The 16647-nt window shown below is 45.2% G+C and overlaps 1 protein-coding gene across 1 annotated transcript in view; it reads right to left on the reverse strand.

Moving 5' to 3' along the window:
• The window catches only part of ANTXRL (ANTXR like), a 51249-nt gene that overhangs the window by 19632 nt on the left and 14970 nt on the right, over positions 1-16647 (reverse strand). Inside the window, exons 10-14 of the mRNA XM_033148436.1 lie at positions 12142-12240; positions 10979-11048; positions 10649-10727; positions 6692-6787; positions 741-779 (exon numbers count right to left, since the gene is read on the reverse strand). Of these exons, the coding sequence (XP_033004327.1) occupies positions 741-779; positions 6692-6787; positions 10649-10727; positions 10979-11048; positions 12142-12240 (383 nt within the window). The remainder of the gene's footprint in view (positions 1-740; positions 780-6691; positions 6788-10648; positions 10728-10978; positions 11049-12141; positions 12241-16647) is intronic.

Here is a 16647-nt window from a genome sequence, read left to right on the forward strand (position 1 = left end):
TGGATTTGATATCCCGCTTTATCACTACCCAAAGGAGTCTCAAAGTGGCTAACATTCTCCTTTCCCTTCCTCCCCCACAACAAACACTCTGTGAGGCAAGTGGGGCTGAGAGACTTCAGAGAAGTGTGACTAGCCCAAGGTCACCCAGCAGGTGCATGTGGAGGAGTGGGGACGCGAACCCGGTTCACCAGATTACGAGTCTACCGCTCTTACCCACTATACCACGCTGGTGCCTCTTTTCCTCTTCCTTAAAAACAAAAACCTGCATTAAGCAAAAGGAAGCTGGCAGCTGAGTGCAGCCCACTGTGACCTCAAATATCCCCATTCGTGTTTCCTTCTGAGGGACGGGGAAAAAGAGGGAAGCTCCAATGGTAGAGCTAGACCAGGCTTCATCAACCTCGGCCCTTCAGATGTTCTGAGACTACAATTCCCATCATCCCTGACCACTGGTCCTGCTAGCTAGGGATCATGGGAGTTGTAGGCCAAAAACACCTGGAGGGCCGAGGTTGAGGAAGCCTGAGCTAGACAGCTGTTTCTTTTTCCCATAGAAAGGAAATGGAAACCGTGTTGTTTTCCTTCCCGGAGAACTGGGAGTTTCAGTTTGCAGTCGCTCACTTACTGGCTAAATTAATGGAAGACTCTTCTCTCTACCTAGCCTGCTCCATTTGCTGCTGTTCCTAGGAGCCCCTAGGGGAATGATGCTGCTTCCAGATTAACAGCTTGAGTAACAACATACTTACAGGTTCCATTGGGGGCGGCGGGGGCGGCTCCTTGATGACCTGAAAAACACACACACACACACACACAGAGAGAGAGAGAGAGAGAGAGAGAGAGGCCTGTCAGTGCCTGCAAGCTTTGTCCCCCATCTACAACCATTATTATTATTATTATTATTATTATTATTTTATTTGTACCCCACCCATCTGGCTAGGTCCCCCAAGCCACTCTGGGCTGCTTCCAACAAATATTAAAATACATTTTTCACTCAATGAAACAGCCTGGTTTATCAACTTCATCTCTTTGAAAGGTTCAGACAAGTTTCTTTCAGACAAATGGTGTCCCTCAGATGCTACTGGACCACAACTCCCACAAAAACAGACTGTTGAATATGCTGGCAGAAATCCCCCCCCCCGAAAAAAAGTTAAAGCAGTTAGGATTTTATATGCACAGAAATGGAAGGAAGTAGACGTTCCAACCAAAGATGTATGGACAATGGGCTAAGCAGAACCAGAGCAAAACTTAGGGAATCTAAGTGTTTTGTGGAAGAATGGTTGCCTGTTTCGGACTAGTTAAAGAAATATTATAGTATGATGAATTCGCGAGCTGGATTTGAGCTATGAGTAACAAAAGTAATTAGATTATAATACAGTTGTACCCCTAGTTGTTGGAACACCTCGGTACTCATCCATTTTGGCTCCTGAACGCCACAAACCCGGAAATGAGAGTTCCAGTTTGAGAATGTTCTTTGGAAGCCAAACATCTGACAGGGCTTCCACAGCTTCCTGCAGCCAATCGGAAGCCATGCCTTGGTTTCCGAACGTTTTGGAAGTCGATCGGACTTCTGGAACGGATTCCGTTCGACTTCCGAGGTACCACTGTATTGCGGTTATGATTTGACAGATAAAAGATGGGGTGAAGCAAAAGGGGAGGGGAAAACAACTGCACGGGAAAAAGGGGCGGAAAGTCAACAGAAACAAAAGACAAAATCGTGTTATGACTGCATATGTAAAAAATGTTGAAACTTAATAAAATAGAATTGGGGGGGGGATGAATATGCTGGCTGGCGCTGGTGGATGTTGGGAGTCCAAAAATATCTGCAGCTCCAGAGGTTAGCCACTCCCGTTCCAGGCTCAACAGTGCCGTTGCTAAAGCGTGGAAAATGAACCTAACAGGTATGAGATTCCTACAAGCCTCTAAGGTTGAGATTGCTCCACCAAAGTTCCTAGCGAGGGGCCACGGAAAAACCGCAGTGTTTTGTATGCACTGCTGCGCTTACAATCCTGCCAGCTCCTGCAGGACAAAGCGAAAGGTAGGCCTAGGCACTTTTCCCTTTTTCGCTGTACCAGCTCCAAAGATTGGGCAGCTCGGGAGATCTGTGGGGCTTTCGGATCCAGCGTTTGGCACCGGGCCCTGAAACTCACAGATCACGTTGTGAGTCGAGGATCCGCCACCCGCTTGAGGATAAGAAAGACACAAGGACACGGTGTATTTAGGTTAGTGTGCTAGAAAAGGCCACAACTTTTATTGGTTACAGCACGTGAGAGGTATTGGCTTAGGGCTTAGGCACTGGATCAAACAACAGAACATGAGTCCACCCCGCTCGGCGGGGAGTCATTCAAGGGTTAACCACCAGGAGGAGGAGCTTGTTGGTGCAAATACAACTGGGAGCTTCCCCTGATGTCACCGGGGTCGTGCCATGGCCCTAGCCACCAGCAGGGCATCGGACAGGATCCACGACCGCCGGATTCCTTTAACGGAATACCCAAACAAGAGGAGGGGTAGGTGATGGCCACACCTTGCCGCCCAAATACACCGCACATATTCCAATGCCTAACCGCCAATACCAGAAAAGTTGTGACGATTTGCTACGAGGTAGGCGAAAAACCAAGAGGCGGAGCCAATTTGCCAATTGGACAACCAAGGCAACCAACCAAAAGTCCACAGCAATGTCAGAAGCGTAGAAATGAACTACCGTGTTTCTCCGAAAATAAGACACCGTCTTATATTTATTTTCCCTCAAAAAACCCCACTATGGCTTATTTTCAGGGGATGTCTTATTTTTATTACCACAGATTTATAAACGGACCAAGTGAGAGCCATGAGAAGTACTAAATGTGGGTGCAGGCTGCCAAGACTGCACAGCTTATGTATGTTCTTTGCTAAACTTTTTTTCTTCTTTTAACACAAAGGAAATTCAAATACAATGGCAAGTATTTTTTTGGGGGGGGGAGGAGTAATTTAGTCCCAATCCCAATAGTTTAACCTCTTGAGTTCTCTGCTGGGTTCCACTGGCTCGGGGCTCCACGTGGCGCTGCTAGGCGTCCCTCTCACAGCTGCAGCAGCAGCCAATTGTTGGTGCCGTGCCGGCAGACCTCGGCCGAGCCAAGCGTAGGCGAGGCCGCTGGCTCGGGGTGCTCCACACAGCGCTGCCGGGTGTTCCACTCGGCGCTGCAGGAGCAGCCGGTTCCGGGCGCCGAGCTGGCAGGCGGAGGCAAGGCCAGGCAGAGGGGAGGCCACTGGCTCATGGCGCTCTGCGCAGCGCTGCCAGGCGTTATGCTCGGCACTGCAGCAGCCGCCGGTTCCGGGCGCCGAGCTGGCAGGCCTCGGCCGGGCCAGGCAGAGGCGAGGCTGCTGGGTGTTCCGCTCGGTGCGGCGCTGCGGTAAAGAAGATGGGCAGCAGCTGGAGGGCGGCTCCTCCAGCAGGAAGGAGGCTTTAAGGTGCGGGCAGCCTCGCCTCTTCCTTGGCGCCCTCCAGAACTGCACCCAGCACTACGGCTTATTTTCGGGGTATGTCTTACATTTCGTAAATGCTTGAAAATCCTGCCATGATTTATTTTATAGGGACGTCTTATTTTATGAGAAACAGGGTAAAGAGAAGGTTGGCGGGTGATCCGACGAAATCCGGAGAGCAATGAGGGGTCAGTGCTGCCGCGGCCGCGTAAGAGGGGCTAAACCCTGCCCTCTCGGCCAACCCGATTGGTTGGCTGCCAGGGGCGCGGTGCGGCAGGCGGGACAGCCGATGCAGTGGGCCGGAATGCCCCCCTGCCGACGCAGGAACCAGCTCCCGCTCACAACTCTTCCCCTCAGGAAGGAGGAGAGGCTGAATCGTAGAGCTGGAAGGGACCACAAGGGCCATCTAGCCCAATCCTGGGGAGGTAGCTTCCTGACAAAGGGGTAAAAGCTCAGGGCTTCTGCGGCAATGGAGCTCCCCGACAAGCACAGGCAACAATCAACATCTGGGGGAGGGGGCTAGGATTGCAACCGTAGGCATTTAATCATGGAGAAGTGGGGCAACCATCCAGCCCGCACATCTGTCTTGAACTTGTTGCCACTGGCTGCGCAGCTGTGGTGGGTGTGGCTCTTTAAAACACCCTTGGCAAATCAGGGATAATTTGACAAAAATGAAAATGTACCCTGACGTGAAGTTTGCAGAAACTGAAGGAGGACAGCCTACCATCGTGAACTAGCCATGAACGCGTCAGTTATGCTTTACGCATTTTAGTGTGCTCAGATTTTTCTCCTTCTTGGCAATCTCGTTAAAACTGTTCTTTTACAGTTTTATTAATGGTATAAGATGGCGCGGATATAATTGGTTTGAGGAAATTAATGCAATCCACTCATATAATTCTGCTGGCATGCTAAATTTAGTTTAATAAGCAGTGGATACTTGAAGATTTTTTTTTAAAAAATGTACACAGAAAGTATAAACGCAGGAAATCAAAAGATCATACAGGGGCAGCTGGCTTGGATCCTGGCCCAGATTTCTAGCTGACAATATATGAAACAGCCCTCAGTTGCAGCTGAAATACAATTGTTTGGCATTATTATTTTTCTGAAGAAATAACTTATTGATTTATTTTTAAAAAATATGTTTGCTCTTTAGAAAGCAAACTTTACTTTGTTGTCTGTGGACCACTAATATCTAATGAATTCTGCCTCTGCCTGGAATGTGGCTTCTGGGCTCTGTATCATCCTGCAAGCACAGCCGCCACGAATCTTTTTCCAGTGCCCAGAAAAAAAGCAAGAGTCTTCCAGATGAAAACCCTGCCAGGGGTATCTCGCAAAAGCAGAGCTGAGCAGCGAGGAAGTGACTCATTTTCTAAACTTACAAGCAAGTGCAAGTTCTGGGGTGTTGTCCTGGCATGTAGCCCGAGACTCTAATTGCTTTGCTGCTGGCTGCAGAATCTACTAAGGGCTCTCTGCGCAATGAAAGCACCCAGCACCCGTTCCTGCGAGAAAGGAGCTAACAGTCGAGCTTCCTTCAAGGCATCCTTTTGTTAAACATGAGCCCCAAAGCTCTGGAAACATCTTGGCAGGAAACCAGGCAGAGGGCCTTCTTGGTGGTGGCACCTGCCCTGTGGAACGCCCTCCCACCAGATGTCAAGGAAATAAACAACTGACTTTTAGAAGACATCTGAAGGCAGCCCTGTTTAGGGAAGTTTTTAATGTTTGATGTCTTATCGTGTTTTTAATATTCTATTGGGATCTGCCCAGAGTGGCTGGGGAAACCCAGCCAGATGGGTGTGGGACAAATAATAAATTTATTATTATTATTATTATTATTATTATTATTATTATTATTATTTGGCTGCTGCTTCTTTTTAAAAATTATTTTATTAATTTTCCAAATTATTACAAATCAAACCAATTTAATTTAATTTAATTTAATTTAATTTAATTTAATTTAATACAATTTCTTAAAGTCAGGTTTCCTGCTCTTGTTCTGAATACCTTGGCTGCTTTTTTAACCATTCCCACTCAATACGCTATTGTTTAGCCTCCTTACAGCCAAGGTTAAGGACAGGCAACTCTATTTCTGCCTTAATAAATCTTCACAAAATCCCTGTAAGGAACGCTTACTGTTGTTGCCTTTTTATGAAACGGAAAAGATGAGCAACAGGAAAGGGCAAAGTCGTCCCATTAGTTCACGACTGATCTGAGACTGAATCTCTCTAGTCACCTAGTTTATCCTGGCCCATCTCCTATGCCTTTAACAATAAGAGAAAAGGATGGAAATTGAGCAAAAGAAACAAGGATGGCCTGTTTTTGTCCCTTTACCAGCAGCTAAACTTCTCTAGACATCACCTTGCCGACAAAGGTCCGTATAGTTAAAGCTATGGTTTTCCCAGTAGTAATGTATGGAAGTGAGAGCTGGACCATAAAGAAGACTGATCGCCGAAGAATTGATGCTTTTGAATTATGGTGCTGGAGGAGACTCTTGAGAGTCCCATGGACTGCAAAAAGATCAAACTTATCCATCCTTAAAGAAACCAGCCCTGAGTGTTCACTGGAAGGACAGATCCTGAAGTTGAGGCTCCAGTTCTTTGGCCACCTCATGAGAAGAGAAGACTCCCTAGAAAAGACCCTGATGTTGGGAAAGATGGAGGGCACAAGGAGAAGGGGACGACAGAGGATGAGATGGTTGGACAGTGTTCTCGAAGCGACTGGCATGAGTTTGGCCAAACTGCGGGAGGCAGTGAAGGATAGGGGTGCCTGGTGTGCTCTGGTCCATGGGGTCACGAAGAGTTGCACACGACTGAACGACTGAACAACAACAACAACAGACTTCTCACTGTGTTAGGATGCTATTAATATATTTAAAACGTTTCCATGTGACCCTTTGGTTAAAAATATATACATATCCCAGGATAACAAAAATCTATTGCACAGAAATGAGGAAGTCTTTCCTGGCCGGAAGCTAAAGTGAAAAGAAAAACCTTCGTTTCCTAAATCTGCATGTGTCGGCTTGCTGTTAAAAGTTCAGGAACCTAGTAAGAGAGGCGGCTGTTTTCTTAAGCTTTGTTATATTTGGAAATCAATACAATTTTGGGCGTGCAGGGAAGGGAGGTGGAAACTCTGCATTTCTCGGGTCAAACAAGGGAGCGTTTTCCTCTTCCTTTTTACCCTTCTCCTGGACTTTAGCTCCTGCCCCTGGCCAAATAACAGCCTTGAATACGACCCGCACACTTACCACGGTGCAGCAGAGCGGCCAGAACCACCAGAGGAGAGCCAAGGCCAGGAGCAGGAACAGGATCAGAAGCACAATGAAAACAATCGTCCCACGATGCTGCAAGCAAGCAAAGTATTCCTAGGTTACGGATTTTGCAACAGAACCGGGCATTGTTTATTTTGCGTTGCAATCGACGCGGATTTAATCGCGGTTTTAGACGTACGGATTTAATCGCGGTTTTAGACGTGCGGCGTATGAGCCGATGATGGCAAGGACAGGAAGAAACACCACGGGCAGAATAAATGTCACACACAGGGAAAGCAATGACATAGTACGAGATCTTCACCTGCACGCTTATAAATTACGTAATGTGTCAACATGAATAGAAGTTATGAATATTGCAGCTGTTGCATAAGGGATAACCATTATGACGGGCATGTAATTGAAATCCGTTAAGATTTTGGAACGCAGGAACAACGTAAATCATCAAACCATTAATTTTAGCGCGCAGGGGGCCACCTAAATTATACAGGTGAAACTCGAAAAATTAGAGTATCGTGGAAAGGTTCATTTCTTTCAGTAATTCAACTTAAAAGGTGAAACTAATATATGAGACAGACTCATGACATGCAAAGCGAGATATGTCAAGCCTTTATTTGTTATGATTATGGCATACAGCTGATGAGAACCCCAAATTAACAATCTCAACTTTGGGGTTTCCATCAGCTGAATGCCAAAATCATCACAATTATAACAAATAAAGGCTTGACATATCTCGCTTTGCATGTCGTGAGTCTATCTCATATATTAAACTCCAGTAGCGAATGAAAACAATTGCCTACATAAATGAACTTTTCCACGATATTCTAATTTTTCGAGTTTCACCTGTATAATTCGGTATTTGAATGATTTGTATTAGGAATCGTATTATAATTTGGCATTGTTTTTACTGGATTATTGGAATTGAAAACTAATAAAACGTATTATCAAAATAAATAAATAAATGTGCAGGCATTCTCTTCTCTCTCTCTCTTTAAAACAGCTACAATTGCAAACACCTTTGGGTTTCCACTGGGCTCTATCACCCAGCATGCAGTGCTTCAGAGAAGGGCGAGGTGGAGGACTGGGAACAAAAACTTCCTTCTTTCCACGGCTGCCGTGCTTGTTGAACTACTGGCACCCACACCACCGTTTATCAGTGCCACGAGATGCCCTCAGTACTCAGGGCACTCGTTGAAACATCTGGGACACATGCCCCGCTGAGCCCAGGGTGCCCATTGCTTCTGGCTTTAACACCCTGAAAATTCAGCCGAGGAACTTTTACCGAAGACTTTACTAAGGAAGCTCAGCCTTCTAAATTCAAAGGAACGGCGCTGGGTGGGGAATGTGGCAAACCCCACCTTGCCTCCTTCGCTGCAACCAGTGTAGGTAAAGGACCCCTGGACGGTTAAGCCCAGTCAATGGCGACTATGGGATTGCGCCGCTCATCTTGCTTTCAGGCAGAGGGAGCCGGCGTTTGTCCACAGACAGCTTTCCGGGTCATGTGGCCAGCATGACTAAACTGCTTCCGGTGCAACAGAACACCGTGATGGAAACCAGCGCGCACGGAAACGCTGTTTACCTTCCTGCCGCAGCGGTACCTATTTATCTACTTGCACTGGTGTGCTTTTGAACTGCTAGGTTGGCAGGAGCTGGTACAGAGCAACGAGAGATCACCCCGTTGTGGGGATTTGAACCACTGACCTTCTGATCGGCAAGCCCAAGAGGCTCAGTGGTTTAGACCACAGCACCACCCGCATCCAGTATAACCAATAACAGTCCCCGTCTCCTGAGAGTAAACCAGGGAGCTTCTGCAAGGCTACAGCTCTTCCCCATTAATCCACCGTTAATCACAAGTCCTTTGCAATTAAGCATTGAATTTGCAACTCTTTATTCTTTTCTTTTCATTAATTTTTTTTTATCTAACAAGCGTTTAATGATCCACTGTTGTTGTTTCTTTAAATGAAAGTTACAGGTGGGTAGCCGTGTTGTTCTGCCATAGTTGAAACAAAATAGAAAATCCTTTCCAGTAGCACCTTAGAGACCAACTGAGTTTGTTCTTGGTATGAGCTTTCGTGTGCATAAACACGAAAGCTCCTACCAAGAACAAACTCAGTTGGTCTCTAAGGTGCTACTGGAAAGGATTTTCTTTAAATTAAAGTTTGTATCGTGGACTTTTACCACGCTTACTGCTGCTATATTAGTCAGCATTTGTTGTTTTTCAATTTAATCTCCGCTGCATCATTTTTTTGTAAGCTGCTTCATGTGTTTTTGAAAGGAAAAATTGGGATTCAAATAAATGTGATACTTATGACATCTGCGAATGTCGTTTGGCTTCAGTCAGGCCCTAAGGCAGCACATTAGATCAATTTCGTTGCTCTCTCTCCTTATGAAGAAGGAAGCCACACAAGCTCATCTCTTCGAACGCCAGGCACAGCTTCTCTAGTGCAAAGCAGTGTTCAGGGAGGAGCAGTGATGTGCATAAACCAGTGTCCCCCCCTCTATCTAGGTTTGACACCCAGAGACTGTAACTCCAGACTGGAGCAGAGCAAAAACAGTGCTTAAAACCTCGTTTTGAATTTTTGTTTTTTTCAAATGCAACGCTAGAAAGCGGCCAACCAACAACTGTTCCTGCAGAATCGGTCTTCGCCACAGTCATTCACGCCTAATAATAATAATAATTTATTTATTTATACCCCGCCCATCTGGCTGGTAGCAGTAACCGAAAACAGGCGTGAAGAGGAAGGTTGTTGGGTTTTCAATAATAATAATAATAACAGTTGTAGTTTCCGGGTCACCTTCAAAGGCAGTCCCACATAGAGCGCATTGCAGTAGTCCAAGCCCAAGAGTGGACTACTGTAAAGCACCATCTGAAAACTGTTCAGAAAATGAAATCGGTACAAAATGCTGAAGCCATGTTGCTGACAGGTCCTAGGCACCTTGATTCCACCAGGCCAATTTGGAGAGGCCCGTCTTGGCCCCCGGTTAAGTTTCCAGGCTCAATTTGAAGCATTGGTATTAACGTTGAAAGTCCTAGGTGGATTCGAGCCTGGGTACCTATAGAGCAGGCCTAGGCAAACCTGGCCCTCCAGATGTTTTGGGACTACAACTCCCATCATCCCTGTTAGCTAGGGGTGATGGGAGTTGTAGTCCCAAAACATCTGGAGGGCCGGGTTTGCCTAGGCCTGCTATAGAGCCATCTTCTTATGTACATTTTCTCAAAGCCCGGCTTCGACACGGACAGTAAGATGGGATAGCAGTAAGAGTGTTTCAGGTGGCCGTGAGGTAATAAGGAAACAAAAGGGGTCTTACACTCACAGATCCCTTTCTTGGCTTTAAAACCCCCCATCCCATCCATCCAGCCTCTGCTTTAGATGTGAGATTGTCAGGAATAAGCAAGGTTGGCAGGCCCTGTCAAATCCAGTTCATGTTCCCTTGAGTATACCTGAAGGAGCGTCTCCACCCCCATCGTTCACCCCAGACACTGAGGTCCAGCTCCGAGGGTCTTCTGGCGGTTCCCTCATTGTGAGAAGTGAGGTTACAGGGAACCAGGCAGAGGGCCTCCTCGGTGGTGGCGCCCGCCCTGTGGAACGCCCTCCCACCAGATGTCAAGGAAATAAACAACTATCTGACTTTTAGAAGACATCTGAAGGCAGCCCTGTTTAGGAAAGTTTTTAATGTTTGATATTTTATCGAGTTTTTAATATTCTGTTGGGAGCCACCCAGTGTGGCTGGTGAGGCCCAGCCAGATGGGCGGGGTATAAGTATTATTATTATTATTATTATTATTATTATTATTATTATTATTATCAAGAGCTGGATCGGTGGTCAAAAACAACACCCTTCCACCCAACCCCTTAGTCCCTTGTTTCTGCGTTTTAGGTCCTTCCTTCTGCGTTTTAGGTCCTTCCTTCCCTCAGTTTCGTGGTTTATACTTACACAGTGGGTGCTGGTGATACTGACTGAGCTGGAGATGAATGTCAGTCCACTATTCATACTGACTTGCAGGTAAACCACCCTGGAGAGCCAACAGAGACGTCGATTAAAACGGTGGTCTTTCTCTCTGCCCTCTGTTTACCGTAAGAAATAATAAAACCAATGATTTCCTCCCCCACCCCCCACCCCAAAAGTTTCTAACCCCTTAGCACTGATATATTTCAGTTGGCAGTTCTCACATTTAGGGCATTTTAGTTTTTTTTTGGGGGGGGGGAAGAAAACACGACAACTAAGAGGTGGTGCGAGGAACAGGTAGAAACACAATGTACTTACTGTCCGACATCTGCTATCACTGGAGCAGGGCACAGTAAATATGTGTCTTGAACAATTGTTGGCTTTTCATCTGAAGGGAAGAAACGAAAAATCACTTGTTCTGTATGCTAGTACAAAGCAGCCATAAAAACTTTAGATGGCAAGTTTATGAAGAGCGCCCGTTTCATTACAAAAAAAAAAAAAAAAAATCGTTACAGAAGCTAATCGTTTTAGGTTTCCTTTCTTCTTTTTTAACATTTCAGCCAGCGAGTTGCAGGTTATATGTGCGTCTTCCCTTTCATTTCATTCAGAGTAGAACAATTTTTTATATTAAAAATACATATATAATACTTGTCTGTTCTGTTTTGGAGTGATTTGATTCCCTAACCGATGCTGGTTGAGTCATTGCACTTTTGTGCTAAGTCAGGGGCCAGCAAACTTTTTCAGCAGGGGGCCAGTCCACTGTCCCTCAGACCTTGTGGGGGGGCCAGACTATACTTTTTTGGGGGGTAATGAATGAATTCCTAGGCCCACAAATAACCCAGATATGCATTTTAAATAAAAGCACACATTCTACTCATGTAAAAACACCAGGCAGGCCCCACAAATAACCCAGAGGTGCATTTTAAATAAAAGGACACATTGTACTCATGTTAAAACATGCTGATTCCCGGACCGGATTTAGAAGGCGATTGGGCCAGATCCGGCCCCCGGGCCTTAATTTGCCTACCCATGTGCTAAATATACGTTAGGGAAGTTCAAACTTGCTTCTTTCGGATGAGGTTCATGAAATCCTTACCTAGGAAAATAATGCAAAGGCTCTCTTGGTGTGGCTATGTTGTACTCCTTGACAGAGAATACAGACCGACATTATCAGCTGCAGGACATGCAGAAATTTAACAAGTGTAGGTTTCCTCATCTTCCTGAAACTTTGCAACCCTGCCTGTGCTTTTGTGTTCTGGATTATCAAATTCGTAACCTCCATTCCAATGGTGACAAATGCGTTGGCCGAACATCCCCTGCATGTACCAGCAAGACAAGCCCAAGTACTATGGGATTGATGCAAAAATAGCCACGAGGATGAAAATTCTTCCCCTGTTACCATTTCACACCACGACACTAGTGAAAGCACTTTTCTGGGGTGGGAAGGCTTAACAGCACCATGCCACAACCTGCCAACTTACTAAGAGTAATGGTGTTATTGATCTTGAAACTGCAGAGCACTTGGTCAATGTTCCTTGCGTAATAAAAGCCGTTGCCTTTGACCACCACTTGGTAGGATTCTGTAAAGAGAAAACGTTACAATGAGAGGGAAACTGGCATGGCCCAGTAACATACAGCAGGGCTTCACTGGGAACGGTCCTCAGTGCACCAAATGTGAAATGGGAACACTATTTTACGGAGAACCTCAGGTGAATAAAGGAAATCAAGAAGTGCGACGCCGAGGAGCTATGAAATCACTATTAACATTATAGCAAAATATTCTTGGGGGGAAAAGAGCTCAGTTCTGACCTATTTGAAGGCTGGAGAATTATGCTTTTGAGGCACAGTTCCATTCCCTGACTGTTACGGAAATTATGTGTGTGGGGGGGGGGGGGGTCACCCAAGCAAAGTCTCCTCCCGAGTAAACTCATTGGGGTATGGAGTGATGCCCTTAAGGGAACCCATCTCTCTGCCATGATCCAGTAGGTGAGAGACCACGTGCACAGGGAAATGCCTCAGCAGGTAATCTCTGGGTGCTTCAGGAAGCCACTGGGCTAATATCCCTCAGCTGGAATCCCATTGTTCTCTCCCAGATAAGTGCTCAAGGTATCCTTGCCAATGTTGTTGTTGTTGTTGTTCAGTCGTGTCCGACTCTTCGTGACCCCATGGACCAGAGCACGCCAGGCACGCCTATCCTTCACTGCCTCTCGCGGTTTGGCCAAACTCATGTTAGTAGCTTCGAGAACACTGTCGAACCATATCATCCTCTGTCGTCCCCTTCTCCTTGTGCCCTCCATCTTTCCCAACATCAGGGTCTTTTCCAGGGAGTCTTCTCTTCTCATGAGGTGGCCAAAGTACTGGAGCCTCAACTTCAGGATCTGTCCTTCTAGTGAGCACTCAGGGCTGATTTCTTTGAGAATGGATAGGTTTGATCTTCTTGCAGTCCATGGGACTCTCAAGAGTCTCCTCCAGCACCATAATTCAAAAGCATCAATTCTTCGGCGATCAGCCTTCTTGATGGTCCAGCTCTCACTTCCGTACACTACTACTGGGAAAACCATAGCTTTAACTATACGGACCTTTGTCGGCAAGGTGATGTCTTTGCTTTTTAAGATGCTGTCTAGGTTTGTCATCGCCTTTCTCCCAAGAAGCAGGCGTCTTCTAATTTTAACACCAATTCACATTGGCCCTGGGCTATCTCCCTGATATTGCTGTTTTCCCCCATATGCTAATCTTGTTTTTCCTATATGTTAATCATGTATAACCCTTCCCTTTCCGTGATGTAGTAATGATGTTTCCAAACTGTATTCTGGGATATGATAGGAGTTTTTAAAAGTTCTTGTAACGCTGCTCTGGGGGGCAGTTTGACTATAACCTTTTGCGCAATAAACCCTGTCTTGTCCTTGCTCCAGTGGCTGGACTTCTTTTATTTAACACCGCAGAAACCAGTGGGCTTATCCCCAAGGGCCAGGTGCCTGGGCAGTTCCACACCTGGGATTTTCCCGTTTACACTGGCTATTACTGTTACCTCCTGTAAAAGTGGGGTTTTTTGACACTACAAAAATATTACGTTTTAAGGGCTGTGTCCCCACCCCACCCTGTAATGTTAGCGGTGTTCGTGAAAACGAGCACTATGCATTTTCCACTGCCATTAACAGGTATAGAACAAAAAAAAAAAAAAGGAAAAACTATTCATTTTCATCGCTGGCTAGACAAACAGTCTGCAAACAGCCTGTGCCCCCTTTTGCCCCATTCTTCATGCCATACAGCGAGACTCAGTTCCGGGCAACACAAGCCAGCTGAAAGGGCTAATTCTATTTAAATTGGGGCCCTGACTCGGCACGCGTCCTTTTCTTCCTTCGTTACTGTCAGATTGCAAATTGCTGATTTTGACAAGACAACGAAGGGGAAAAGGTCAGCCCAGAACTAAAGAGGCAGCGCTGGCAGCGAGATGGTGGGTTGAAACTGGTGCGCACTGGCGGCGCTGTCGGTTTTGCTTCCGTGACTCCGATGAGGAGCTGACGGCTTGCATCCACACCTGGGAGCTGAGGCGGCCAAATTGGGTGCCAAATCCAGCGCAACCTTTCAATCAAGCCGGGGCACTTGTGAGGATAATCGAAGCAACGAAGCTTCTGGGAAATTCGGACTCCGGACTGATGGGCCTCTTTGCAGGCTGCGCGCCTCGGTCACTTCTAATCAAGGAAGATACATATTTGCAGAGTGGACTACAAGTCGGGGGGCCTACAGATTGGTAGGGTCACAAAACATTAAGCCTCAGAGAACTGTCAGAATCCAGACAGACTAATCCATCTACCGCAGCTCAGTCAACATTCAGTTCTCTCAATCGCTAAAACCCAGCCTTGGGGGGTGTCCATGATTCAACAGAGGCAGGTGGAAATATATGTGGAAAAAAATGTGAATACAAACCCGGAGAGACCCGTTCATAAACGCAAGGGATGGTTTAGTTGAGATTCTAGCATTGCAGGGAGTTGGGCTAGATCAGGGGTCAGCAAAGGTTTTCAGCAAGGGGGGACGGCCCACTGTCCCTCAGACCTTGTGGGGGGGCCTGGACTATATTTGGGGGGAGAGGGCGAACCATTTCCTACGCCCCACAAATAACCCAGAGATGCATTTTAAATAAAAAAAGCACACATTCCACTCATGTAAAAACACCAGGCAGGTCCCACAAATAACCCAGAGACGCATTTTAAATAAAAGGACACATTCTACTCATGTTAAAACACGCTGATTCCCAGACCGTCTGCGGGCCGGATTAAGAAGGCGATTGGGCCGGATCCGGCCCACGGGCCTTAGTTTGCCTACCCATGGGCTAGATGACCCCTGGATCCCTTCTGACTCTACAATTCTATGATTCTGTAAGAGATTTATAGTTTCGACAGCCAATATTCTGTCGCCCTCCTCCGGAATAAAATCCAGAATAAATTCATAACTCAGTGATGCGAACAGGGGAACGGTATAGACAGCCTCCCTTTGATTCTTCCGTTCATACGTGTGCAAACCTGGTGGCCACCTACAAGAAACGTCTGACCTCTGTGATTGCCAACAAGGGTTTTGCCACCAAGTACTAAGTCATCTTTTACAAAGGGATCAAATACTTATTTCACTCAGGCTACAGCACAACAAAGTTAAATGAAGAAAGGATAAAAGAAGTGAAGTGGAATTTGATGTTTTATTTGATAAGAATAAGATTCAGGATTTAAGATATGTAGATTATAATTGTAAGACTAAGATCAGATGTTAAGAAAGTAGATTTTACAATGTTACAAAGTTACTAAAGAAGATTAGAAATGAACGCAAAAGAGAGGATGTGAGGAAGTCCCAAGTTTAGGATTATAAAGAAGATAAGGATGAGTTAATAATTGTTTTGTTTGTGTGTATTTTGTGTGGTTTTAGTAGTGTATTTGTTTGTGTTTTGTGTATTTTGGTTATTAAAATCCAATAAATTCTCTTGAAAAAAAACAACACAAATACCGGTACTTATTTCACTCATTATAATGCACATCAGTCTTTGACTTTTGTTTTCTGGGTTTCTGGGGTTTTTTCCTGCTGTTATTCTCTCTCACACAGTTGAAATAAACCTTCCATTAAAATTATGGACTGGTCATTTCCCCCCTCACTGTTATTACCATGGACAATACGGATTGATATATAAGTTAAAAGTTTGGAAGAAGATGCAGTTTTTAATACTTAAAATCAGGACTCCAGGGAAGGAGTGGAGGGAAGTCCTGAGATTCGGAGAAATCTCTGTATATGGATATGGATTTTCATAATTTTGTATTGGAAAAACCAAATAAAAATGATTTCAAAAACAAACAACAACAACACAGTTTTCAAAGTTGTGTGTCTTTGTTTCTCAATTTGATCCTTTTACATGGTTTTGTATGTGTTGCGGTATTTTATGCAGTAATTTTTACTGATCATAGTTTAATCATTATTTATAATAAATTAATAATAATAATAATAATAATAATAATTTATTTATTTATACTGCACCCATCTGGCTGGGTTTTCCCAACCACTCTGGGCGGCTCCAACAGAATATTAAAAGCACAATAAAACATCAAACATTAAAAACTTCCCTGAACAGGGCTGCCTTCAGATGTCTTCTAAAAGTCAGATAGTTGTTTATTTCCTTGACATCTGATGGGAGGGTGTTTTCCACAGGGAGTGAGTTTCTGTTCAATTATTATTATTTGCCGATGTTTCGATAGTCAATTTTACGGCGTGCTACTATTACATTCTAACAGATTGCTTAATATTACTTTATTTGATACAAGTCATTCCATTTCAGAGTTAGCGGTATGTTTTATTTTTTGTCAGATCATTATGAAGGCATGTGTCCTTCGTTGTATATTTTGTTGCTGTACGCCGCCTTGCGTGCAGCAATATAGAAAAGGCGGTGTACAAATTAAAAGTGAAACAAAACGAAATGATTTGCCTCGCTTTCTCAAGTCAACTGGAACCAT

Source organism: Lacerta agilis, chromosome 5, assembly GCF_009819535.1.
Source record: "Lacerta agilis isolate rLacAgi1 chromosome 5, rLacAgi1.pri, whole genome shotgun sequence".
NCBI classification, from domain to species: Eukaryota; Metazoa; Chordata; class Lepidosauria; order Squamata; family Lacertidae; genus Lacerta; species Lacerta agilis.